General features: G+C 40.2%; 5 protein-coding genes across 9 annotated transcripts; 3 read left to right on the forward strand and 2 right to left on the reverse strand.

Moving 5' to 3' along the window:
- Positions 1–2,166: 2,166 nt before the first annotated feature.
- On the reverse strand, positions 2,167–4,027 carry LOC135645046 (vicilin-like seed storage protein At2g28490). The gene is made up of 5 exons (XM_065163088.1): positions 3,630–4,027; positions 3,311–3,492; positions 3,143–3,223; positions 2,742–3,074; positions 2,167–2,634 (listed from the first exon to the last, which is right to left on the reverse strand). Exons 1-5 carry the CDS (start codon positions 3,967–3,969, stop codon positions 2,194–2,196), a joined length of 1,377 nt encoding a protein of 458 aa, XP_065019160.1. The 5' UTR covers positions 3,970–4,027; the 3' UTR covers positions 2,167–2,193.
- Positions 4,028–6,456: 2,429 nt separating this feature from the next.
- On the reverse strand, positions 6,457–8,076 carry LOC135644309 (pentatricopeptide repeat-containing protein At5g15300-like). Its single transcript, XM_065161775.1, has one exon. The coding sequence runs from the start codon at positions 8,074–8,076 to the stop codon at positions 6,457–6,459; it is 1,620 nt and encodes a 539-aa protein (XP_065017847.1).
- An 893-nt stretch (positions 8,077–8,969) lies between these two features.
- On the forward strand, positions 8,970–9,659 carry LOC135645101 (probable calcium-binding protein CML32). Its single transcript, XM_065163178.1, has one exon. It carries the CDS (start codon positions 8,979–8,981, stop codon positions 9,603–9,605), a length of 627 nt encoding a protein of 208 aa, XP_065019250.1. The 5' UTR covers positions 8,970–8,978; the 3' UTR covers positions 9,606–9,659.
- Positions 9,660–11,513: 1,854 nt separating this feature from the next.
- On the forward strand, positions 11,514–19,141 carry LOC103995537 (uncharacterized). Of its 2 annotated transcripts, none has more exons than XM_018830767.2 (5): positions 11,514–12,034; positions 12,443–12,558; positions 16,839–17,082; positions 17,455–18,618; positions 18,722–19,141. In XM_018830767.2, exons 1-5 carry the CDS (start codon positions 11,666–11,668, stop codon positions 18,917–18,919), a joined length of 2,091 nt encoding a protein of 696 aa, XP_018686312.2. In that variant the 5' UTR covers positions 11,514–11,665; the 3' UTR covers positions 18,920–19,141. The 2 variants fall into 2 exon arrangements, with proteins under 2 accessions (XP_018686312.2, XP_009414415.2); XM_009416140.3 differs by having other exon boundaries at positions 11,517–12,034; positions 18,719–19,141.
- Positions 19,142–22,318: 3,177 nt separating this feature from the next.
- Positions 22,319–27,081, forward strand: LOC103995536 (protein OCTOPUS-like). 4 transcript variants are annotated; one of them, XM_018830685.2, is made up of 3 exons: positions 22,319–23,069; positions 23,145–24,448; positions 25,944–27,081. In XM_018830685.2, the coding sequence occupies exons 1-2, from the start codon at positions 22,612–22,614 to the stop codon at positions 24,424–24,426; spliced, it is 1,740 nt and encodes a 579-aa protein (XP_018686230.2). In that variant the 5' UTR covers positions 22,319–22,611; the 3' UTR covers positions 24,427–24,448; positions 25,944–27,081. The 4 variants fall into 4 exon arrangements, 3 of the variants coding, with proteins under 3 accessions (XP_018686230.2, XP_009414413.2, XP_009414414.2); XR_672522.3 differs by having other exon boundaries at positions 22,320–24,448; positions 25,944–26,251; positions 26,423–27,081; XM_009416138.3 differs by having other exon boundaries at positions 22,320–24,448.
- The last annotated feature ends 683 nt before the right edge of the window (positions 27,082–27,764 follow it).

A 27,764-nucleotide genomic window follows, 5' to 3' on the forward strand; every position in this document is an offset into this window, starting at 1 on the left:
CATCAAGTGAACCTATGCCTACAAATACTTGATTCTCCGAGAAAACATGATGTTCAATTAAAAAAACAAGAACACAACACTTGATTTCCTGATCAAGTGGCACCAATAGTTCTCTAATCTAAGCATAGTTTCTTTAATCTGAGTCCTATCCTACGTAAGAAGGCTTATGTCATTCTTGAACTATACTGATCAAAGTGTGACACGTGTAAGTAAATTATTTATATTAAATTTTTTGTTATTGAGTTTTTCTATTTCTGATCATAACATGAAATTTTAATCACATGGTTTTAGTTGAATGGAATTGTTTTAATTATATATTTGATATATTCAATTTTGAGCAAATCAATATAATATGATCAAAATTGATCTGATTCATTTTCAGAGTCTTAACACATCGATAAGAGAGAGATTTAAAATTCTTTAAAATACATGATTCGAGATTGATGGAGAATTTGTTTTTTCAAAATCAATAAATGTTTGTGTCTTATTTCAATTCATTTCCTAACAAGTGTTATGTTTGGAATGTGTCTGTCTAATTCGACAATCAAGTTAGCATTTGTCCATTCTCGGCAACCAAAAAAGAAAAAGTATTTAGTCTTAGTTTAATAAATTCAGAATGAAAATGTGTCTGGAGATCATTTTATATAATATTTGTTTTGTAACTATTATCAATTACAAAAATATCTGAAGAGAAAATATTCTACTTAAATGTCATGATGATGTGACATATCGAATTGATGTGTTGTCATCTTCAGATTGATTAGACTTCACATGCCAAGTCCTAATCGATCAACTATTTATACTAGCACTGATTCTATTAGGGCAAATCTCAGTCCAAGTGAAACTCAAAATTAAAATTTACCGGACTAAGATCGGATCTGAGTTGTGTTTATGATAATATGAAATCTGATCTGTTGGTGAACAAATGTATCGTGGCTGGGGAATCAGCACGGCTAGGTCCACATGTCGATGTCGGAAGCTTTCTGTGGGGTGATTCGAATGACGAGGTACCCGAGCTCTCGGGGATGAGTATCGGTTGGCGTTGGTCGGGATCGAGGCTGATTGGCAACTCCTTAGTGTCAAGCGAGTCGCGCTCTCATGCCGAGTCCCTCATCATCGATGAGTGGTAGCCCACCTGTAAAATGGCCTCCGTCGAGTGGTACCCGACCATGGCCCCTCCGACAAGCAAGTTAGTAACGAGAGTGATTGCTCTTTTCCTTCTCCCCTTTCCTCTTTTCCCTGGCCGGAGGCCAGTCAGGAGTTTTATACTATGGCATAAAGGCTAATGGTGCGTCAGACGACACCGCCCCGAGCCCCGAAGATGGAACGTGTGGCGCAGAGCTCTGACTTGGCGTGATGTGTCGATTGTGACGTATTCGGGCTGTCAAAATATACCATATCATGATCCTTATTCTAATTTGTGCTGACACTTAGTTTTTGAAAATTGTAATCATATGATATGTAATTTACTCTAATTTATTTATTCTGCATCTACTATGATTTTTTTATATATATTTTGATAGGACATATATGAGGTTTTTTCTCAACTTTTGTTGATTATTTGTTATTTATATGGAGCAAGGAGGAGCATTACCTAATTTTATATATTTTTAATTTAATCATTAAAGCTTGATCTAGTTTTTTGTAAGCATATTTATGAACATTTAAAATTTATTTTAATTAAAATTATTATTATTATTAACTTTAAAGTTATGATTTTGTTGAAATATATCATATTCTATGCACATGTTTAAGGGAAAAAAAGAAAATTCAAGATATGACATGGAGGATATATATATATATATATATATATATATATATATATATATATATATATATATATATATATATATATATATATATATATATATATATAAAGTTGAGGGTGTTGAACATATTAAGTTGGATGCTCACTCAAGTCAGCAAAAAATCTAAAGGTTGAAAATAAAAAAATAATTTCAGACATTATATTTTTGGAATAATAAATTCTTTGAAAAATATTCATCCTTCAATGATTTTGATTGAATTGAGCTCCATGAAAATTGTTAGATAATATGCAGACTTCCAATGACAAAGAACACGATGCTTTATTAAAAATGCCAATTAGATAGTATGTCTTTATTAACACAACGCTAAGAGATCGGAAGAACCAAAAATAAACCCTAGCAGAAGAAAACAAGACATGATAGGAGTTCATGCAAAGACACCCCTCTTAAGCTGCAACACCTCTTCTTCTTCCTCGTCCTCCTCGGGCTGTTGGTGATGCCGGATGGGCAGTATGACAGACTCCCTCTGCGCCTTCACGAGCCTTTCCAGCCTTTCCTCGCTGATGCGGAACGCCGCCGCGAGCTCGCGTCCCCTCATGCTCCGGAGGACCGAGCTCGCCCCGATCAGGAACTGCGGGTGGTTCCTCCTCGAAGAGGTCGTGAAGCCGAAGAACTCCATCGGTGCTCCACTCGACGCGATCTGGCAGAAAGGGAAGTATTGTGGGACCCAGAACACATCGCCTTCCGATACCTCTGCATTCATGGCATTTGAACCGTTCGGAAAGACGACCTGGATCGTCCCTGAGCCCCTCAGCACCACTCCGTACTCGGTCGCCATGGGGTTCATGTGCGGAGCCAGCATCGATCCCTGCACACACACACACACCATATATATATATTTATACATGTATAACTTGTACTTTTGATCTTTTAGCTTGATGTTTTTCCCATGATAAATCAGGTGTATCTACTGACTGCGGTTAGGTTAACGACATAGACGCCGACGCCAGTGCTTCTGAGAGGGGAAAAATCGTCCTCGTCAATGGCGGTAGTCCACCCAAAGCTGTTCCGATAGCTTGGCTCGTTGTCGTAGAGGTTGTAAGCATGCAGCGCTCCAACAGGCTCACCGTTCCCCGCTTTCTTTTTGTCAACCTTTCCAAGCAGATAATCTACAAGCTTTTGCTTTGTCCATGCACTGTCGTCATTGTCGTCGTTGAGATCAGGCCGTTCAGTCGACTCCCCGCTCATGTAAACAATGGCGCCGCCCCGTTGGCTCCGCATCATCCGTTCTAATTCCTCAGCGGTCACCTGGGAAGAGTTAAAGATTTGATGAGTACGTCAAACCAAATGGGGAATTAACGATCGAGGTAGCTCACATTGAAGGCCGCCGTGAGGGTGTTGGTATCAAATCCAGCAAGCACTGAAGTCGGGTTCATTCCTCCACCGATGAAGAAAGACTGCCAACGCATTCATTATGACCTCAAGACGAAATGAGATCGAAGAAGGAAGAGGAAGGAGTACACGGGTACAAAGATTCGACTCACCTGGTGTAAGCTGGATCCCATACTCTGCGTTGTGTCGATACTGCAAATCATTTGAGACCTGTCGCCTCTGTGAGTGTTGACGATATAGAAGGTGGATCCAGCTGGGATTACGCTGACATCGCCCCTCCTCAGCTTCCTCTCCACCAGCTCATCCTTGTGGATCCAGCCAACCTTTACCTCCCCTTCACCACGAAATCAACAATAGAATCACATCACTATATATTTCCTCGCATAACAAACAGATTTAAACATCGTACATCTGTAGAGAGAGAGAGAGAGAGAGAGAGAGAGAGAGAGAGAGAGAGTCAGATTCATATACCTCTATGTACGAAGACGACGAGATTGGCATCAACGTACTGTGGCACTACAAGGCTGTTGGGCTCCATTTGGATGAAACCAATGTGCATGGGGCAAGGCTCACTCTTTGATCGATATCTAGACACGACGCGAATCTCACCGGCGTCGGTCCTCGCCACCGTCCTGGATCTCGCAAGCAGGAAGCGACCCCGGAGGCCTCTTCCTCCCCCATGCGCTTCTTCCTCCTCTTCTCTTTCTATTCCCCTCTGTCGGAATCCGCTCGCCACCATCAGACACCAGGAGGAGAGGAGCAGCAGCGTTAGGATCGATGCAGCCATCCGACCTCCCACAGCCACCTCCATCTACTACGCCCTCTTCCTTCTCACCCCTCTGCTCTCTTTGGATGCTGGTAGATATGTCGATGATAAGCGATGTGAGAGTGGAGAGGGACCGAGGGTATATAAAGGATTGACGGGAGAACATGGTCTTGACACGCACAATGCTTGCATGGGGATGTTGGGGCCTACGTGCAAAAATACCAATTCCAGAGTTGGGATTCACGGAGAGATCTTCTCCTTCAGCTTTTTAGCTGCATTGACTGAAAACTTCGACTCGATCGAATAAATATTACATGCCTCTCATAACATGTCGAGTAGTTCAATCATGTTGTGTTCCATCAATTAGAGTTTTCGGTTCTATATAAATTCATGAGAGCTACGCTACATTATAGCAGGAATCAGACCTTAAAAAATAAAAAGCTCAGCAATGCGGAGTGTTTGCTAGAAATTAAATTCAACTTTTAAAAGGAATTAGTTATGATACTCATAAGAGATTGAATTCATGTTTAATGAAAGTTTTAAGATATTTGATATGCACAAAATGGTGGAACTTGAGTCCCACATCCACAGTTAATGGACATCTTTCTCACTCTTTTACTCTCCTTTAATAAATCTTAATAAATAATTAAAAAAATAAATTAGTTTAAGTTTATTGATATGCATTTTAGTTTGATTAATTAAATTTGGGTGTAAGTTTAGAAACAATACATATTTTATTTATTTTATAACATATCGAGTTTTAAAATAAATTAAAAATATTATTATACTAATTCACCCCTTCTCTTAATATCATTAAGATCCTAACAGTTATATCCTGATAGGTCATTTATAAATATAATGAGATATCTCCCTCCACAAAAATAGATAATATGAAATTATTCGTAGATATAAATATGAATAATCTCAAGTTATTTTTTATTTCTTAGTATATATTTTTATATATTTAGTTTGCTTTCCTTTAATATAATCTATGCAAACATCAAGATTAGTAAAGTTTAACTCTTTTAAAATATTATTCAATAGTAGCAATCTCTATTTCAAGCAATTCAGTATTAGTCTGACCAAGCTTTAGCCCTTGCATAGCAGACCTTATCCTTCAGTGGAGGCATTTCCCAGAGTCCACACTTTACTCGCATATTGTACAAGGCAAAATAATTGTGAGAGAAATATAATATATACCTATTAAAGTTTGAGTGACAGATGTTAAATAGGTATAGATCAAGTCATATTCCAAAAATTATGGTGACCGGTTTGTACAATGCTTTTTGTTGACTCAGTGTGTTGCAATGCCCCTAATGTTTTCGAGTACAATTGTTCTGACTTCTTGCATCCAATGTTAAATGCCTCCATCATTCTCCCTTGCAGATATTGATCGTGACATCATTTAAGATCATGGGCACATCATGATAGATTCAAATTCTAACAATTTTGACCTTAAACAATTACTCAAGAGCTACTTCAAAGAGAAAGACATACTCCTTGAAACACGAGATTAAGCAGAGAGATGAGAGAAAACCAGATACATGGCAGATAAGAATTATCTGAGAACTAAAAAGCATTACTTAAGCATTTCTAGGAAGATCTTTCAATCTCATCTCTTGAACTAAGTGTTGTACAAAAACCAATTATAACTTGCATCTTATTGGATGAGCATATTGAATCATCTATTTTCAGTATAAAAGAACAATTACCACGAGATTAAGCAGAGAGATAAGAGAAAAACAGAAGCATGGCAGTATGTGAGAACTAAAAAGCAATGCTTAAGCATTTCTAGGAAGGTTTTTCAATCTTATCTCTTGAACTGTGTTGTACAAAAAAACCAGTTATAACTTGCATCTTTTTGCATGAGGTATTACATAGTGAATAATCTATTTTCAGGATAAAATAACATTTACCTCATCAACTGTCATAAACACATAAGAATATGATTATCAGCTTCTCTGAAATAGGATGTAGAGCCTCTTCCAAATCTTCTTTCATTTTTCGGTTGAACTCCTTAGGACCAAGTGAGAGCCATCAATAAGTTGGAACTGGAAACAATATGATGCGCGAGATATGGTTTACGGTTCATGTTATTTCTAGTAGTTCGCTGCCTAAACTTGGCCTTTTCCATGTCTCGTGATTCTCCAATACATCTCACTTGACCATAAATGATAAAGCATATGCAAAGCAATATTCATGAATTCCCAATAACCGGAGAAAAACTCAAAAGGCAAAGATGCTCTTCGAAAGCCAGCCTTTTCTGAACTCACCAGCAGTGATTTTGCAACAAGACAACCATTTTCAAGCTCACCAAAGATTGGATCAGTTGTGGCGGAGCCAAAACCAGATTCCACAACATCTATATTGATGGTTTCTTGCTTCCAAGTTTTGCTAAACTAAACCAGTAATCATTTGTTTGGAAGACTCACATTGGTATCTATCTTGGACCAAGAATCAAGCCCTGCACGCGGCATGCCGCCATTCAACAAGCACATTCAAGACATGTCAATTCCTGAAGTTCTTAGCCTCTTAGATCAGCTCAATCTTACTACAACCTGGAAGCTTTGAAATGCTACAACCTATCATCCCGGCTCTCAGTCGTCCAACATCTGCCCACCTTTCAGCTTCTGCGTAGATGTTCGACATTATAACACACTCCGCATCACTTGGAGACCCCAACTTAGCAAGCTCTTTGAATGCCCTCTCTGCCAATTCAACATTCCCATAGACCCTACAAGCACTAAGAATTGTCTTCCACAGCACTACATTGGCCTCGATAGGCATCTGCTTAATCATTTGGTAGGCTTCTTCCACCAGGCCGCACCGGCTCAGCAGATCAACCATGCAACCATAGTGCTTTATATTAGGCTCAATCTTGTACTCCTGGATCATTCTCTCGAAGAATGCTTGTCCCTCCTTTAAAAGCCCTTTGTGGCTGCAAGCAATCAATACCCCAAGAAAAGTGATCCGGTTTGGCTTTGCTCCCCCATGGCTTGCCTCCCTCTCCATCGATGCGAACAGCTCGAGAGCCTCCTCAGAATGTCCATGAACAGCTAAAGCCATGATCATCGCATTCCAGCAAGTCACATGTTTCAAGCCCATAGTGTCGAACAGTTGTTTGGCCATCTTCAAGCTACCACACTTTGCATACATATCCAATAAAGCGTTGCCTACATACCCTTCAATCCTATAGCCATTGTTATTTAGGTAGAAATGTATCTCCTGACCCTGATCGAGCACACCGGTCTCGGCACATGCCCCAAGAACAGACACGATCGTCAGTTCAGTCGGCTTGACATTGCTCGCCCGCATTTGCTTGAACAGCTCCAACGCGCGCCCGTAACTCTTGACCCGGACGTAACCCGCGATCATGGAGTTCCACGAGATGGCATCCTTTTGCGGCATCTGGAGAAAGACCCTGTTCGCAGCAGCTATATCGCCGGAGTGGACGTATCGCGTGATCATGCTATTCCACGACGCGACATTCTTCTCGGGCATCGAGTGGAAGAGGCGGTCCGTCGCGTCATGGTCTCCGACACGGTGGTACGCGGCTAACATGACATTCCACGAGACGACGGTCTTCTCGCTGGTTTCGTCGAACAGATTGCGGGCATCGTGAATGTGGCCGCAATGCGAGTACATGGACATCAGGGAGTTGCGGACCAATGCATCAGACTGAAACCCGAGGTGGAGGATCCGGCAGTGAATCTCAGAGCCCTTCCTGGCGAGGGCGACGGAGGAGAGACCAGCGCCCTCGGCGTCGGCGGCTTCGGAGGCTGCGCGGGAACAGGCCTTGAGGAGGAAGGGGAAGGTGAAGGCAGAGGGAGGGATGCCGCGGCGGGACATGAGGTTGTAGACGGGGATGGCGCCGAGGGGAGATATGCTGCGGGAGTAGGCGCGGATCATGGGGTCGCAAAGGTAGGGGATGGCGGGGGAAGGTGCGGCGTCGAAGAGTGAGCGGGCGTGGTAGAGGCTGCCCCAGGAGCGAAGGGCGGCGAGGGTGAGGAGCTTGGCCTGGAGGCGGGGGCAGCGGGCGAGGCCGGACTTGAGGAGGAGTGCGTGGGCCTGCAGCAGGTGGCTCATGGCGCCGCATTTCCCCAGCAGCACTGCTACTTGGTCGGCTGTGTAGGAGACGGTTTTCGTTACCATCATTTCTGGCTCCAGTTCGCCATATTTGATTTTTAGTAAGTATATTATTTTAATTAAAATTTTAATAATATCCTTGAATCGAACTAATTTAAGCCCAATAGCTAGATAGTTCAATCAAAACCTTGATCCACATCAAGTTAATTTTGATCGAATCTTTTCGGTTCAAATTAAGTCAAATTTTAGTTGGTTCGATCGAACCCTTGGTCCGCGTCAAGTGGTGGTTGGATCTTTTCGGATCAAGTTGAGTCAAGTTTTGGATCAGATATGTCAACTTAAATAAAAAAGAGGGTTATACTAGTGGGGGTATGTTACTTGGTTACAATCTTACTCTTAATTGATCTCATCGAAAGGTGAAGTAAAGATGAGCATTTAGAAAGCCAAGCAAATAAAATAAAAATGAACATAAATAAGATGGGTCTAAAAGAAGGGGTTTTTCAAAGATATTTCTTCTAAACATTACGAATCCAATCTTCCAAAATTAGACCCAAAATGAAAGAAGCAACCGCAAGAAATTTCATTAATTGAACCGGTCAAGAGGAGACCGAGCCCAAAACCCATATGGGATCAAACACGTGTAGCGTTTCCATCTCTTCTTTTTTATTTTATATTTCCATTGCTTTTACATATATCTATTCCATGACAAGTTTTGAGATATCATTATTTACGCTCCTAAAAATTCTGATATAATGAATTTAGAATTAAAATCTCTCAATTATAAAATGCATATTAGCTTACGCTTAGTGATTCCGATTACCAACCGTTGAAAAATACAATATTCTTGCTGATTTCTTTTATATATATATATATATATATATATATATATATATATATATATATATATATATATAGTTTTGTGTTTATTGGTTTTATCCACAACAGATTAAAACCGCATCACTATAAATATGGCGATCGGGCAAAGGGCAATGAGCCAAACCGTTAGTTCGCGACGAGATCCCACTAAGATGGCGCACTTGACGCCGCCGGTTATCACGCCGGCGCTCGCCCGCACGGCCGCGCCCTCCTTCCGCCTCCGCTCCACCAGCCTAAACTCCGTTCGCCTCCGCCGCGTCTTCGATCTCTTCGATCGCAACGGTGACGGCGAGATCACCGTCCCGGAGCTCCACCTCGCGCTAGACCGCCTCGGCCTGGGCGCCGACCTCGACGAGCTTGCTGGCGCCGTCGCCGCATACGTCCGGCCCGGCCGCGCCGGCCTCGGCTTCGACGACTTCGAGGCCTTCCACTGCGCCCTCGGGATCGCCCTGTTCGGCGACGGCTCCGCCGTGGAGCCGAAGGCCGAGGAAGAGGAGGAGGAGATGAGGGAGGCGTTCCGGGTGTTCGACGAGAACGGCGACGGGTACATATCGGCGGCGGAGCTGCAGGCGGTGCTCGACAAGCTGGGGCTGCTCGACGGGAGGAGCATCGACGGGGTCCGCCGCATGATCTCCGCCGTCGATCGGGATCGCGATGGACGGGTGGATTTCTTCGAGTTCAAGAACATGATGCGCACCATCGAGTTGGCCGCGTCTTGATCCAACAGTCCGTGTTTCCCGCCTTCAATTTTCTTCATATTTCCCCCCGCACCCTTTTTTTTCCTCCTATATTTTCGTAATTAAATATCCATTTCCGGATCGAGCTCGAGCTGGGATTGTTTAAAATCTAGTTATTGTTTTAATAAAAATTATAATAAAATCATAATTTAGTAGGCATAGCTTCCGATACAAATATAAAAATTAAATTATTTGATAAAATAAACGAATAAATAACATATAAATTTAATGATATGAAGTAGTATCCAATGCGTATCCCCATAATCCATGATAACATAGAAAAATTATATATAATATACACCACAGTAACTAAATTCTAATTAGTAAAGATTGATGCAACAATCAACAAAAAAAGAATAAATATGAGTCACACATTTTCGATTTGTCTCCGGTAATGTTCCTTATTATTGTTATTCTAGTAAAGAGACTCTATTTTTTTTTCAATATATCTAAAATCTCCTCTTTTCAAAACACAATATTTTTAATTAGTTTCTATTTTTTTAAACAGGTGTTTTAGTTTAGTAAAAAAAAAACCCTCTAAATCCATTCAAATGCACTATAACCTATATATAGTTAATTTAAATACTCATCAACCTTAATGATATAATAAAGGATGATAAATCCATTTTCGATTTGTCTCCGGTAATGTTCTCTCTCTCTCTCTCTCTCTCTCTCTCTCTCTCTCTCTCTCTCCTTATATTATAGGGTTGAGTATCCAAAATGTATATAAGCGATCTAAATCAGCTGAAATTTTGGGCAATTTCACTATATGCCATCTAAGATCAATTCATCAAGTTTGAGGTTTTGAAGGACAAGCATTTATACTGTTCTGAAAAAAAAACACTTACAACTGATTTACATTAAAAAAATTATTTAAAAAAATTTACTCACGACATATCGAGTTTAAATGGAACTACTCGGAAATTCTTAATTTAGATACACTATAATAGTTTTTAGCAGATTTTAACCATATTTAATAGGATTGAGAGTCAAAGAAAATTTGTATAAAGACGACCTCCTGCGATAGTTACTATATTGATATTTCATAAGTTTCTTTTTCTTAATATTACTATATATCATAAAAAAAAATATAAAATGATCATAGATAAAGAATTTATTGACCATATCGACCATCCACCCATGTGTTATCTAAGATTAACTTCTTATTCTAAAAGTGATTATAGACGAAAAATATTGAAAATAGTCCTATATAAAAGAATTCATTTAACTATCCTTTACATTAAAATTTATTTTTTATTGATATGTCTAAAATTAAAAAAGCATTTTACCAAAAATTGAATTTTTTTACTTATTCATTGAATTTTTTTATTTATTTTATCTCTTTTGCATAAATATTGAAAAAGAGGTTTAAATTTGATAAAAATATTCGAGTACTATTTAACACAAATTATTTGTATATTTTATAAAAATAAATAATATTTTTTTGAGAATATTTAACACAAATTATTTAAGATTTTTTAAAAAATAATGTAAGCACTAACCACTATCATGTCTCTACATAACATAGACTCTTTTTTATTGTACTGTTCTCATCCCTTTTCTTTGCTGAATTGGTTGGAACAATTTCATTCATGGAAATGAAATGGTCGGACCGGACCGACAAGTTAAAAAAGGGTGAACCGACCGGTCAAAATCTTCTGGGAAAAATAGTCGATCCAAATGTGGGACCCACGTCAAAAGGCCCCGCTTCCCTCCAATCGAAACAAACGTACGTGGATTTGTTGGGTGGCATGTTTTAGATCATGTGGTTTCCACCGCGACGCCACGTCGCTGTCCCCACCCTACCCCTCGTCTCCTCCAGGTTGTGAGAGACGACGCGCGCGGACCGGAAACGTCCCATAAAGCTCTGGTTCATAACGCCGCCTCGAATCCGCACCTTTTTTTATTTTCTCCACGCCGTTCCTGCCATTCTTCCTCCTCCACCCACTCCTCCGCCGATCACCATCCACCGGTGTTAGAGAGAGAGAGGAAGAGGAAGCGAAGCGTTTCATCTCGTCTCGTCTTGTCATCGAACGTTAACGATGGTTCCTTCGAGAAAAGATGGTCTCGGCCGGGACGGGGACGAGGACTCGGATCGGTCGCTGGACGGAGACGCCGCTGAGGGATACAGGGAGAACGAGGGATCCGGATCGGCCGCGGCCGCAGATCATCCCCTGGGCCGCGGCGGCGTCGTCGTCGAGAGGCTGAGACGCCTCCTCCGGGGAGAATCGGATGGCGATATCTCCCACGAGGGCAGCGGCGGCGGGGAGGACGGGGTGCTGCAGTGGCTCCATGCCCTGGATCTGCAGGTTCTCGGCGCCTGCCGTGCGGTTGAGAGGTCAAAGCCTCTTCTCAAGCTTAACGTCTCCAGCGGCCCCGCTGAAGAACGTCTCCTAGCTCAGCTAAGCCAGGTTCATATTATTTACCCTCGTTAATCTTGGCAAATTCTGTTACGCGCAAGGTGGATCTACTTTTTTATTATATGTATTTGATCTAATAGCTATTCCTTCTCTTTTCTCCTTATCATAACCACACTTTTGGTCGAAAAAGACGTTATATCTCATAGGTCCAGCAACTAATTCTAATTCGGTTAAAAAAAAGTTGTAATTCTTGTTAATCTTTTCGTATTCTTGTTAAATTAATACCGCTACTTTGTTGTACTATATGATTAGGATGTTGTTTTTACTGTATGAAAATATGCAAGAACCTAGATGGATGGCTTTTATTTGCTGTTTGATTATGTTCTTTATATCCATATTATCCCCTTTTATGTTCAAATGAAAATTAATTTGGTTGTGGTTGATCCTATCTGTGACCAGCATTTTGAAGCATCGGAAGTGGGGATGCTGGCGAGGTGCTTGTATGTTCCTCTTGTTTCTGTTCGTGTAGGAAAGGTTAAGAAGCGAGGGAACATTCTATGCCCAACTGCTACAAGGTAATCAACAAACTTGTATTTATCAAAGATGTAAGGCTTAAATCGGTACCTACCCATGTCTATCTCTGTTAGTTGATTTAAGTGGTTCAGTATAGTCATCTTTTCCATGTATTCTTTTCACTTTATTGTTATGCAACAAATTGATCAATTATGTTGTTCCAAGATTTTCTTTGCCTAATGTGAAATATGCTCATATTTGCTTCTTCCTTGTTCTTTATAGTGTATTCACCACTGGGATTCTTTCTGTGAACATCTACCCTGGAAATCTTTGTTGCTGTAATTTACATTTAGATGTCAACCAAAACAAAGTTAATAGATGCATGACTCTCATGTAATAGATATTAAAAGCAAAGATAATCTGATAAACTATTGCACTTTTGATAGTTCTCTATTTTCTTGCAGTGATTCTATATTTCAGTGCAGGTCAGTTCCTGTTTTCATTGTATTATGCTGTAAAACGTTAGATACCTTCTTTTAGATTTGTAATTTCTACTTTTCTAGAATGTAGTTTAATAGCAAAAAGTACCTCTTGTAAGCTTTTTCTTGATTTCTTAACCAAACAAGAGGTATTCAGTAAGTATGTACATCACATTTTCAAAGATACACTGCAACTGATCTAGTGAAAATAAAAATCCACCCATTTTTGGGTTATTTCAATATGGAGCACTAGATTTTGCAACAACTTGTGGTCTAATTCACTTGGATCATAGTTGATGTTTGTGCAGGATTGACACATGAATATACATAATGACCAGACAAAATCCATCACTGGAAACATTCATATTCATGAAAAGAAGAATGGAAATGGAAAACGGAAAAAAAAAAAAAAGGGGTCATGAGTGTCACCACAACTTGGTGGAAACGTACATTCGTGAGAAAGAAAAAGGGAAGAGAAAAATGAATAAAGAACAAAAAGTCAAAAGTACTCATTAACACCACTACAACTTGGTGTCTCTAAACCTTTTTTAAACTCATGTCGGTGGATTCGTGTGATGTTTCGAGGCCAAGAAAGTTTGACATAAGTCTAGGAAATTTCATGACATCCTTAGAAAACGCAAAGTTGATATATTGAGTGCATGATTGAACCCGAGGAAGTGCATAATCATTATAGACTTGGGTGCAAAGTAGGAAGTAAGGATAATGAAACGATCGTCCATATTTTTCCAAGCTGACAGGACTTCGTATGAACATGCATGACTTCCATAATATTATGATAAATAGCGTAACTGATGAATCCTGTAATATGACAGTCTTCTTCAGGAGCCACACATCTAACACTAGTAGGGAATGCTATAATTTGAGTCCTTGTGAAGATCAATGTGCTTAGGTACTTAATAGTTTCTTCTTAATTATTTGCATGCTTTTGATATATCAGATGAGTATTCTCATTTGGTACTTCTCTTCTTTCTTGTGGAGGCTTATAGGTTCTGCTTATTGATAGTATACTTTTCTACTCATTATCCACACATTCAATTGATCTTTTTTTGATGTACCTAATCGTACCAGATTATATAATTTTAAACTGTTATAGCCGTGAATAAGTTTGAGATGTGTGAGTGCCAATATCTGCTTCGCTTTTGGTAACATTATATATTGGATGATATATATGTTATTGTGTTGTGACAAGCTACACTTTGGTGCTTTGTTTGATTAGGTCCAGTGAATAGCCCAGTTCATGGCATGTTAAAGATGATTTGTCCTATTCCTTTTCTTTATTTTCTTTCTAATAGTACTGTGGTTCTAACCTACACAGTATACTGCTAAGGATGCAAGTTTTGATTTAAACTTTCTATGTTAAGTTTAAGTAATCAATTCATAGTGGCTGGAAAATATACCTTAATTGTTGTTGTTTATAAATGATTACAGGATTCTATGTCTCAGCTTAATAGTGATGGCATTGTTCATCATTCCAAGTAAAAATGTCTTTTGATTTGTAGGTGAAGTGGGCGTGTGTGATGTTCTGTTAAGATCTCTGATTTATGAGCAAAGAAGGTAGTTTCTTACATGGACTTCTGGTATATTGAATCTGCATGATGATTATCCTATCCTAGTTGGATTTTAGCAATAGGATCCTCATTATTAGTGAAAACATTTCCTAGGATCTTTATATGCTTAGATTTTAGTAAATATTTATATGATCTTTTAGCTATAACAAATTTCAAATTGATATTCTCACAGATTTATAGTATGCTAAAGGATTTTTATCTTTGTTATGAATTAGTCACTGCAGTCTTACAAATTTATAGTATGCTAGTGAGTTTTTATTTATGTTATAAGTTATTCACTGCATAAAGGTTCCTTTGTGTAGTATGTTAGCTGGTTTAAATTGTTTTTAATGCCATGTCTTAATGGGATAGTGCTTTTCACTTATCAATTTTTTTATCTGGAAGTGCTTTATTTTGTATGTTCATTATGTGAAAAAAGAAGGTACTTGTATTTTGTGATTCTGGCTCTTCATAGTTTGCCCCTAGATGGAATCTTTTCTTTTAGGTTAATGGGAGCTTCTACTTTGAGTAGAAGGCTACGAGTCCTCCTTTGGTGCTTATTCTTGTTTCTACATCATTTTCCAAGATAACTCAAAGAGAAAGACTATGGAATTCTATTTCTTCTATATGTTGTTGATCTTTCTATCTTTCTATCTTTCCAACTTCTTGCAGAAACAAACATTAAGCTGCTCTATCCAGTCATATAAGAGGGAAGTGAATCCACTTATCTTTTGTGGGAAATTTAAATTTTCCCTTGAAATATGATTAACTTCATCATTTTCTAATATAATGGTTAGAGTAAAAAAGAAACTCTTACAAGATTTCTTTGTGTCAATAACATGATATTTTGGTTAGATAGTCTAAAAATTAGAGTCTGTCTGATTTTTTTTTTTTACATTTTACTTGTTTCTTTTGCTAGGATCTATTGTTGAAAAAAAATATAATTAAGGTTTTCACTTCCTTTTTGTGATCTTGTACTTGGCTAAAATGATTACTTACGCATCCCCCTGTAAGGTAATAATATCACATTGTCACAATTTCACCTGTTATCTTGTTGCATTCCTTAAGTAACTTCCAAATTTGAAATTTCTGCTCAACATCTTTATTTTGATTGCAACTTTTTTGTCTAAGCATCAACTAATGCCTATTGACTTTTACCTAGATCAATCCTTTTTGCTAGTTTCAAGCTTTAATTATTTGCTTTTTGAAAAGTAGTTTTCTCATTTATAGATATTTGATTCATCTTTATATGAAGTTCATTAATTGAGACCTTCCCCAACCCATTCTTGCTAAATTTGTGGATGTTGCTTTTATGTCATTCTATAAATGCTTGGTGGTGTTATATGCATAATTCTTTAAAATGTACCACTATTTGATCTCTCTGTACTTGAAGTTCTTTTTTTCATGCATTTTGTCTAAAATGAACATAATATTCTAATACGAAGACCTTCGAGACCATTGGAATGGAGAGTACAACTAGATTTTGAAATTACTTCAATTCCCTCTGTTTACAGGAAATGGACTGTTTGTAAAGCCTATACTTGAAATTTATGTCTTTGAACATTGGGTTGGGACTAGAAGCAAACTGCAGTGATTTCACATTTCCCTTCATTTACAGCAATCAACTGGCTCTTGATATCAAATTTGATTAAGACCATTATTTGAAAGCATTGCTTTATAATTTGAATGTGAAGACTTCCTTGCAGCTTACAGCAACACATCAATTAATATAAAACACCATTTTGTTATTAGGCCTTTTCAGCTTGATAAAATAAATTTAGTGCAGATATAACTTTGATACATGGTGGTTTCTACAGTATCCACTGGATGCAGATCTGCCTACTTGTAACATATTATCTTTCAAAATTATTTCTAGAGTATATGCATTGACTTGGGAATGATTGTTACGGTTGTTAGCACTCTAACCACTATGGGTCTGTTTGACAACATGAATTATCTATTCCAATATGTTATTCCTTTGAGGAAGGAAATGCTCTAAATCATCTTTGGATTTTGATTCTTGTTTATATTTTCATTCTGAAAAAGGAATGACTTTCTTGATCTCTCACTCATTTGCTAAGACTAGCAAAATACATACAATTTTCAAATATGCTAAAGTCTAAAATTTGCTCTCTGTTTTATCTTGCTTTAAATACTTACAATTGAAGTGGTTAGACTCTGGTTTATGGTCGAATTAACTATGAATATTATTTTCTTTTACATGCATTATTTTTTTATTCATGCTAAACATTTTTTGATAAATTGTTTAACCCTTATTGCCTTCTCTTTGTATAGGGGACAGTTGAATCTCAATCTTTTGCCTTCATCTAATATGCACATTTCATTCATTGGGGATGATGGCTGTACAGAGAGACTTGCTGTTTTGAGTAATGAATTTGATAGCTCTGATGTGATTATCGAAGAAATATCAGCCGATACCTCTGGTCGTTCCTTTCTGCTAAAGTTCCCTGGACATCGGGCCTTGTACTATTGGTGTTCTGAGAAGTCAAAGCTCCATGGACTCGAGTTGCTTGCTAAGGTTTGTTTTTGGTTTATTTTCTCAATTTTCGTAGCATTCTGCAGTCAAGAAGCTGAAATGTCTGTTGCTGTCACTTTGTGCTTTTCTGATTTGTCAGTTTAGAACTTTTCATTTATTTCATAATTGAACATTAAAGTTGCTTGTATGACTTCATGCATAGTTGCATTGTCCAAAGCTTTTATCTAAACCCACCATTCAGGTGGGGCCATGGTGAATTATGCACTACTGGTGGATTGAACCTGTGACATCCTTGAAAGTAGTGGTGTTTTTAACCAACTGGATTACAGGCAATACACTAAAGTACTTGTAGTTGTAGGTTCTTGGCTTCAGCAACCCTTAATATCAGTAGTAATTGATTTATTTATGCAACAGATGAAAGATCTACTGAGAAGGAAGCCTTCTTTATCCAGTCTTACTGGGATCTCTGTATCACGCCTTGATTCATTTGCAACTCATCTTCGGGCATATCTTCTTGGGTGCTCGAATGCTGCCGAAGCTAATTCAGCTGCTTCATCACATGGTTTACATAGTGGTTCTACTACCAATCAAACTGAATGCCATTCTTCTTCATGTGCACTCTCCAAGTCGTCACGTTTGCGTGCTGTAGAAGCACATATAGGAAAGGTGCATTCGCTCTGCCAGGGCAGTCTTAGTCCGAGATTAAACACTTTCAAGGACGAGATGCGAAGACCGTATTCCTCTATAAGAAGTGGGGCTAGGGAGAAAATCAAGCGGCATGGAGATATCCATCAGATCACATTGACGAGAACCACTGAACTGGTTACTTCAGTTTCTGCTTCATGTACTGCTACCAGCAAATGTGAGGATGACAATTCAAGGAGCACTGCACCGAGTTCAACCCTATCTTGTTGCTTGCCTGATGTCTTACCTATCCCTCTCTCGTCATTCAGCCCCATGTCAATTCACCTTCCTCTTTCACAGACCGGATCAAGTTCCTTGTATTCTCCTTACTACTGCTGGTGTCCCCCTTGCCCATCTTCATTGCAGTATGAAGTAGCCCCTTCACATCTGTTAGCCACATTTCCTGAATCCATATCCCTGCCACCATTGTCCTCGCTGCTGTCTGCAACTGCACCTGTAGTTACATCTGTGCCAGCGAGACTAACCATTGACGTTGCTGAGCTTCAAACTCTGACTCTCCCAAGTCTTGTCCCTGACCCACTAGTCCCTGCACCACTTTCTGTGTCGTCACTTACCTTGCCATGTTCGCAACAACTTCCAATTTTTATGCCTTTCATGTCAGACCCCATCGTGCACATTCCACTCATTGATGTTTGTTCTTCTGGTCAGGGTTATCTTGTCAGTGCTGGACCCGCTATATCTACAGTCATTTCACCTTTGCTTCCAAACCTTGTCAATCCTCTGATTCCAAAGACAGAATCTGTAGTGGAGAAAAATGCCAGAGAAACACTTGAGATGCTTTTGGCTTCAGCACCCATTGCATCAGGTCCACGGTTGATGAATGTTCTCCCTGCTGTTTTCAACAATTTAAGTGAGAATTTTACTTGTGACAGTGTGAGTTAATGCAGTAACTTGTCCTCACATTTACTTCTATATTGATTTCTTTCTGTTCTGCTTTTAGTTGGTACTGACTTGTTAGTATGCTTTGCCTCAGAAGGTGAACAATCATTCTGCCATTGCTGCTACCAGCAGTCAGTTCGATGTAGATACTATTTTGACCGACTTATCTTGCAAGGGTTTATGTTCCCTAGAAAAAGGTGCTGTTCACGAAGTTGATGATAGTGTGAGAGGCAACATGGAGGAGCATAATGAGAGTGAGGACTATGATTTGGCGACAAAAAGTTCCACACTTTAGAAGAATGGAATTGCACAGACTACTCGTTAATCAGGCTTACCACTTGTTAATCAGGAATATGTGAGCTTGTAAATCTCTGAAGGGTGAGGTGTAGAGCTTGCAGGCTATTAGATTTGCCAGTTATTGTTTTGTCTAATCCACAAGGAATGACTTCCGGCAGCAACATGTAATTAATTTGTTGTAATACTTTTTGCCCTTGGAGATCAATATCGGTCTTTGAAACTGCTTGTATGTTCGATGAATTGAGGCTTAAAATCTTGTTTGTAAATGTGGCGACTGTATCTATCGTGGAATCTGTCTGTTGTTGGGCATCATGCAGGTACCAGCCTTTAAAAAGATTCTTATAGGTGACAAATTGATCTTATGCTAACTATCATGCTGGGACGGCAGAATTGAGCTTGAGATGACCTACAGGTACGCCTCAGCTGGCCTCAAATTTCCTCTTGAATATGTTTGAAACCAATTATTTTATTGGCCGTTGAAACAGGTATCGTTTATCCGTGCATTTGTGCATCCTGGTGATCTGAGTGGGCGGTTCAGTGTCTATGAAAGGTTAGACGCTTTTACCAGAAATAATTTTTTTTGTTTGGCTTTGGCGTGGCAATATCCTTAATGTTTGGATATTGGAATCGTTTTGCTCGCAACATGAACTTGCCAATATTCCTAATCTTTGGCTTTATAACCAATTGACTTGTCTAACACTCCAATTTCTTTTAAGGAATTTATTTTTTAAGGACTTTAATGAGAGTTGATTTGCATTCTTTAAGATGTTGGAGGGCTTACAAAAGAATATATGTATCTACCAATTGTGTTGATCATGTCTCTCACATCGTTGTCTCCTACATTGATTTGGACGGTTGAAGGGGCCAACCTGAGCCGGACCGTTTGCCACATTTTTATCATTTATGTGTTATTGAAATAAAGAGGGACACATTTATCTGTTATTGAAATAAAGAGGGATAAAAAGGAAAGAAAACGCAAAGCTTTTGAGAGTCCACCCATGGTTTGATAGATTCAAATGGTGTTTACTGATATGAGCCATCTTATTTCTTAGTATCCAAATGAAGATTAGGAAACAGAAGAAAAGAAGTTAAAAAAGGGGAAGAGAGATTGTTGTTGTAGTAGTAATAATAATATTTCAAATATATGTTAGAGAAATTAGAGCATATATTTAAGACTACCTTTGTTTAAAAGCCAAGTTAGCTAGCGAAGAGACCACAATAACCGAATAATATAACTAACTGTAAAGCTGGCTAGATTACCCTTTGGTTGCCCTCTCTCTATAGACTGTCCGAGCAAATGTGTAGCGGTGGTGTGCACCAAGGCAAGGCAAGGCAAGGCAAGGCAACGGAGGACCCAATCTCAAACGCCTTTCCTTCTCCTTCCTCTCCTCTCCATGACCTGCCAATGTTGCAGCAGCTGATGCTTTTTTGCTTTTGTTAACAGCTTCATCTTTCTGGCTTTTCCGTCAGCCAGCCTCAGCAGGCGCAGTCCTGCTTTTCCTGTGGCCTTTCACTGTGGATGCTGCTGAACGCCCCCCTTCACCCAAGAAGCGATGATGTCCACCGCATTCCATCGACGCTTTTGGAGCAACGTTTCTCATGCCATGGGGTCCCTTCGTGAACCCCAAGAGAGTGGCGTGAATCATGCAGCACGACGCTCCATCAATTAATATGCCACCGTGAGTCCTCAGCAAAGGGAAAGGGAAAGGGAGATGTTTGTCCCTATGCCGGCGCGAGCTTCCATTTCTTTCTTTGGGATCACCCCGCCGCACGCAGTGGGATGATCTGTTCTCTCACAAGTGTTGGTGGTGGGTAGAGAGGCTTCCATTTCTTTCTTTAACAAGGCAGATTGATGCCTTCTTCATTCTCTCACTGGTGGATCAAATAAAAGGTCATCAAAATGTCACGTGACATAGCAGTCATGAGGGGTTGATCCAATGAGCTGCCCCACCAACCTGCATAAATCTGCTCACTCTCTTTCTTTAGGCCAATCACTCACTCATACGAAGAGTGAAGTCTAAGATACATAATATGAGAGTCTCCTACTGGTGGGGATGTAGATAGACAGACAGATAGATAGATACGAAGTATATCTGTGGATTCAGCACCTATGCATGATTTAATTCTATCCTCTTCTGTACACGTGTTGTCTTTTTTTTTGTTTTTTGGTACAAATTTTGATAAGCCTCAAAACGGAAAGTTTTTATGTAACTAACTATCATTTCAAATTTTGGAGTTATTATATAGGACATTTCTATTCGTATAGTCTCAATTTTATTTTTTTTAAATATCTATTTATAAATAAATATAAATATTCTTTTCTCTTTCCTCTTCTTTCTTGAGAGTGATCCAAGTGAGTGTCAGTAATAGTTACATGAGGCAAACAACCCCATGAGGGTTGCAAATTGAAGCAACAATAGCTAATGAATCCTGTTGCTCAGGTGGTCACCGAAGCTCGATTACCTCAATGCTCCCATGATGTTGAAGGTTTCTTTGAAAGGTGAGAAGAACAGGTGATCGATGAGACAAAGATTCGTGGTGTTCATGGAGAAGACAAGGGAGCTAGGATGCAAACCATAGAGATGAAGGCGTTCCACGACATCAAGTACCATTTTGCCATTGCATGTTGCCATTGCTTGATTGGATTGGATTGGATGTTGCAGTTTTTGATATGTTCAACATGCAGACAAAAAAAAAAGAAAAGAAAAAGAAAGGAAAAGCTCAATATTTGTTGCTTCCTTTTTCTTCCCATCATCAGAGGAGCAAATGCCAACCATGGAGGAGGAGGATAAACAAAGACACGAAAGTTTAGTGGGTGCATTGGCATTGTTTGCCGAAACACACGAGCATCATATTTATTGTCACAGTCATCTCATTCCGCGTCTCAATCGAGTTCCTTCGTCTGTGGCTGTCTTCCTTCATCACTTGGACCACTGTGGAATGCAGACTGTGGCCCTTCGCTTTAGAATCTTGGAACTCGTCGTACTAGTACACCTTCGTACGTACCTTAGTAACCCTTCCATGTTACGGAAACCAAAACCCGTGTTTTAGTCGTCGTCGTCGTCGTCGTCTCCTTGCGACGCTGCTTGGGGTTTCCAGTAGGTGCTTTGGGATGGCAGCGTGTGGTCTCAACACAGTCTCCCTCCGTTCCTCCACGACCTGAAATGAAACCCCACCACGTCCCCCTCGCGAGTGGGCTCCACGCCTGCCCTCCAATAAGAGGACGATCCTCCGTGTTTGCTGGTACTAATGGGACAGCTGCACCAACATTATTTGTACTCGTACTGTAATATATTATATATATATATATATATGTTTTCTATGGTTAATCTTCTTGCCTAATTGATTTGAGTATTTATTTAATAGGAGAGATGTTAAAGAGGAAAAGAAATAATTAAGAAGCGAATGGTCGACGGGCCAAAGTGGGAAGCACATTAGCTTTTTCTCTTTTCCTCATCCATCCGTTTTTATCTTTTTTGTTTCGATCCTCAACCGATGCTGATGATACTAATCACAGTAATACACACTCTCGTCTCTCATTCCTTCGCATTCATCTCTCTCTCTCTCTCTCTCTCCCTCCCTGCTCTTCTTGTTTTCCATTGAGCATGAGCATATTCTGTTCGATGAAATGTTTGATAGCTTGGTTAGCTAAGTAGCGAGAAGGAAGAGGCACCGCCGCGAGATTACCGCATGGCTCTCGAGATAGGGTCCTTGCCGCCGCCATTCCGGCTTCCGCCCTTCACCTGCGACCTCCACCCCGACGAGACCGTCACGGGCTTCTGCGCTTCGTGCCTCCGGGAGCGCCTTGCCGGTCTCGACGCCGCCCCCGGCCGCCGCTCCACCTCCTCCGTCTCCGCCCTGAAGTCCGTCTTCTCCAGGGTCTCCGCCTCCAGCCATCCCTCCTTCCTCCGCCCCGAGCTCCGCCGCTGCAAATCCGTCTCCTTCACGCGCCGCGCCGTCGCCTCTGCCTTCGGCTTCGAGTCCCAGCGCAGTTCCTGCGACGTCCGCGGCCGGTACACGCTCTGGTCCCTCTTCCGTCAGGACGACTTGGGTAGGGGCTATCAGCCTTTCGCTCCCTCCGCCTCCACTGCCGCGGCGCCTGCGACGATGGAGGGCGGGGGAATCGAACTCGAGTGCCGGAGCCTCAGGTTCGTCCCTTCTTCCTCCGCCACGGTGCCTTCCCTCGGAACCCGAGCTGATGAGGACGACGGGGATGAGATTAGGGCGGCGGATCCGGTGCTTCAAGTGGGAGTGTCGTCGGACGTGGATGGGGCAGATGCGGTGGAGGAGACAGAGGTGAAGCCGATGAAGGACCACATCGATGAGGACGTCCAGGCGAAGAAGCTGCCTTCCAAAGACCTCAAGGAGATCGCCGGCAGCTTCTGGTTCGCGGCCTCCGTCTTCAGCAAGAAGCTTCACAAGTGGCGGCGAAAGCACAAGGACAAGAAGCGAGGCGAAGCTGCTGCGGCCGTGATGTCCGCTGAGAAGCCGCCCAAATTCTCGCGACGGCTACGCGACACTCAGTCGGAGGTGGCTGTGGATGCGTTCGGTCGGAGATCCTGCGACACGGACCCGAGGTTCTCCCTCGACGCCGCCCGAATGTCCTTCGACGACCCGAGGTTCTCGTTGGACGAGCCGAGAGCCTCATGGGATGGCTACTCGATCGGAGGCCAAGCGGCGTTCTCCCGGCTCCCCGCAATGCTGTCCGTCGTCGAGGATGCCCCTGCTGCTGCCGTCCTCCGGTCGGATGGCCTCATCCCCGTCGAGAAGGATGCTGTCACCCCAGGTGGGTCTGCACAAACTCGGGACTACTACTTGGACTCTTCATCCACTCGTCGCTGGCGAAGCCTTGACCGGTCCAACTCCAACAGTATACGCGAGCATCAGCTCAATGAACTGAAGCCGGTCTCATATGCTAAAGTCTCCCCTGCTGGTGGCACGTTCTTCCCCTTCCACCATGCCAATTTACTTGACAGGGATTTGAGAGATTTGAGTTCAAAATCTCTAAGTAACGAGTATGTTGGGAGCTTAGATGCATCTTTCAGAGACCTCCGCGAGGGGGCTGCGACAAAGAAGCCCGGGAAATGGAGCAAAGCATGGAACATTTGGGGGTTCATCCAGCGAAGAAGCAACAGCAGAGCGGGCGCCAATGTGGTTGAGAGATCCTTATCTGAGTCCTGGCCAGGATTACAGTCTCATCAGGGTTACAATGGGAGGATTTTATGGAGAAACAGCACTGTCAGCTCAAGGAGTTCTTTCGGTGTTCATGGTGGCTATGGCGGTATAAGGCATAGCAGCCTAGATATCAATGGTCAGAGTAAGAGGAGGAAGGATTATGTGCTGGAGAGGAATCGAAGTGCTAGGTATTCTCCGAGCTATGGTGATAATGGTATGCTGCGGTTTTACTTAACACCAATGCGGAACAGCCGGAGGAATGGAAGTTCAAGGAAAGGAAGGCATATCAATTCCCAATATTTCGTGAGGAACATGCTAGGCTTGTATTAAGCTAGTGACTTGCTTCTACAAGGTACTTGTTCTTCCTCCACCAATTCAGTCTTGACTTTTTTTTTGTTAGTGCATACGATACTTATCCTTGAGTGCCAGATTTTTCTCTTCCATAAAATCCTCAGACGCTGACTGCAGATTGCAGAGCATAAGCAACAACTGAATTGTATAAAAGATGTTTATATATATTCTACCAAATCCATTTTAGTATTTATTAAAGTAAAATTTTGACTATCAAGCATCTGCTTCTTGACAAATCTAGTTTGTCTTCTAACTGATATGAATAAACGTCACAAAGGAACTAGTGATGTATACGAAAATATTTTCCATGTTAAGTTTTCATGGAGTTGGTTGTGATACTTTGTAGTCATGGTCCTATCATTGCCTTTGGTAAAAGGTGCTATAGGTTACAAATTAGGCAGACTTTGCTAACGTTGCATAATAGAATGTTGTCCGTAGCAGTCATTATTTTCTGCTATTCCTACTATTATCTTTATTACTGTTTGCTGTATAATAGCAGCAACAATCTGAAGATTCCCACTTTTTGGAATCAACCATATGGACCATTTCTGTCTACTGAGCTCCACTGAAAGCGATATAGCTTGCCAAATAAAAGCTAAAACTCTCTTTATCTTTCTCTAACAAAGTCAGAATTTTCTTTTCCTTTAATTGTACAAGTGGTTATTCTGATGAATGCATAGTCTACTTGAAATGAATTCATCGAAGTGGGTTTGAAAACTAATGATTGTCTGTAATAACCATGTAATATAGTATATTGTCTTTTGATAGTTTGTTGTCCTCTTGCCATCCAGTCCTTCAGACCTAACTACCTAACTTAAAAAATTGCCTTGCGCCATCAGTCTCTTGTCACCTCATTTCTATTTCCTGTATATATTTGTTATTTACCTACATTCTAGTCCAAAGAGTTCTATGTAAGCTGTACATGCAACCCAGTTGTATTCCACTTCAATTGTTGGCTTTGAGACCTCAGTAAACTCAGCAAACTTGAGTGCATTATTTTGGTTACAAATGAATATAAGTCGAGATCTCTTGATCGTTCATGACTTAACTGGGATTCCTCTGGAGCAGTAAACTTTATTCTGTTATGGGCACTTTGGTGAAAAAAGATGATGGGAAAATGAGAAATAAGAGGATAAACATAAATAAAAGGGTAAACAGAAGGAATTGGTGGCAGCATAGAGATTTACCTTGTGATATAGGCCAAAAGGATAACATACTCAATAAAAATGTTTAAATAGCTTTTCTTTTCATTTACGCCATCACTTATCTGATTGCAGTTGAAAAAATAAATGAATCATTTTATTTTCAAGCTGAAGAAGGAAGGTGCAATTTTTGTCTTGCACTTGATTAGACATTATTTCACATATTTCCTTGAAAGTGCTCTTGATTGTTATACACCCAATTTCTTATCCAGCTGTTCATTTCAATTTGAAATTTGTAAGTGTAGATGTTAATCTTTACCAATACAAATTAAGTTTTTTATTTATGCTTTTCAGGGGAGAACATGCACCTTAATAGTCTGAGTATGCTTAGGCCTTTCAGGTTGTATTGGTGTACCATGACTAAACACATAAAGATCATGCAACCCAACATATATTATGGTTGGTCACAGCTTCTGTTCAGTTATTCATGTATCGTCATCAGTAGCAACTGTGTTCCGGTTCCAAATGTTGGACAGAGCTACAAAAACAAGATCTCAGTCATTTGAATGCCTCTTAGTGCTGACTAATAAAATGGATTGCATTTGAAGTATCTTGAGGTCTCAAAGTAATGGAACATCAGACCTAATGTGTCGGCTTTTGTGGTACAGGATTTTTCTTTACCAGTACTTATCAAAATGAATAACCTTCTGTTATCAGTGTCGAAACTCTTCCTTATTTTTCGGCTTAGAGATGAGACTTCGAACTGTAACTTTATTATTGCAGACGGTACTGAGATGCATTCACTAATCATGGACATACCTTTGTTACCGCAGATGGTGTCATCTAAAAGAGAGTATCTGTTGGCATTGGCAGGAACAACTTGGATTTCCATTGTTGCTCCTTTCAGCCAACTTGGCAGCTTGGCGACTATAATTGGACATGAAGCTATTATTGAACATGATTAAGTGGCAGCCTTGGTGACTAAGATTGACATGATGCTATTTTTGAACATGATTAAAGACAATGGTGAATGATGAAGTGTGGTACATAAAATGCAGTGTAGGAGATCCCAGTGTTTAGATGATCCAGATTGGTGCAGAAGCTGACGATGTCTCCTCGAGTCCGGAGGGAGGGATTTTTTTTCTCTTTTTTAGCAAGCAAGCACTGATTTTTGAGTTATCGATCCTGGAATGCAATCAAGAGAATCAGATTTGATTGCTTGGGAGTTAAAAGATGCAATTTACGATGCCACATCTCTTTGGTGTCCGAATCTGTTCTGTATGGCTGTATGAAAGGGCGCACTACAAAATGGAAGCTGGTAGATTTTCTTGTGGATTATAAACCATAGTTGTTGTATTGGCTACATCATGTTATCTTTGTTGTGTTGAATATATAAACATCGTCCAATACACAAGATTTTCATCAAGATGAAATCTTGAGAGGATTAATATATGTAATTTTATCATTATAAGTGGAAAAAAAATTTCTTCAACTTGAATCAATGGGTAATTTTATTTTAAAGCTAAAGTATACTTTGGGTTAAATCATAACACTAGAAAAGCTTATTCTTGTCATAGTTGTTCTTCAAGAATAAGTTTGTGGATGACAAATACTCTACTCAAGAACAATGGTGTCTTCTAGTCTATACCTTACAGTGATAGATAGTTAGGCCTAAGGCCTATATATAGATTAGACAAGGGAAGGGACACTAATTCATTTTAATGTTTAGTATCATACTTAATTTTATCCTTAATGTTGTCATTCATGCTGAAAGTAATTGAAAGCATTTTGAGGTAACCTCCTTCGTTATGATTAATAAAAAATATATTTATTTGTCATCAATGTTATGTAATTTATATCATTATTATGAGGGATAATTATAGATAATCTTCTATAGTTAACTATAATCTAGTACTATTTTTTGCCAACCAATTGACACATTTGTTACCTTCTCTCTATTAATTGAGTCACCCAATTGTCTGGCTACCGAAAGATGCGGGTAAGCAAGCATGATGGGATATTTTGTTTGTTGCATGGGCATTCAGGTAATTCCATGAAAATAGAGTCACGGACCGCCCTCTCCGACGGTCATATCATCGTGATCTGTTTGATCTGAATGCGAATTCCGAGGATTTGGCTGCTACCCCCAACATATTTCGCGTGTTGTTTACATGA

The sequence above is a fragment of the Musa acuminata genome, chromosome BXJ3-8 (assembly GCF_036884655.1).
Source record: "Musa acuminata AAA Group cultivar baxijiao chromosome BXJ3-8, Cavendish_Baxijiao_AAA, whole genome shotgun sequence".
Lineage (NCBI taxonomy): Eukaryota > Viridiplantae > Streptophyta > Magnoliopsida > Zingiberales > Musaceae > Musa > Musa acuminata.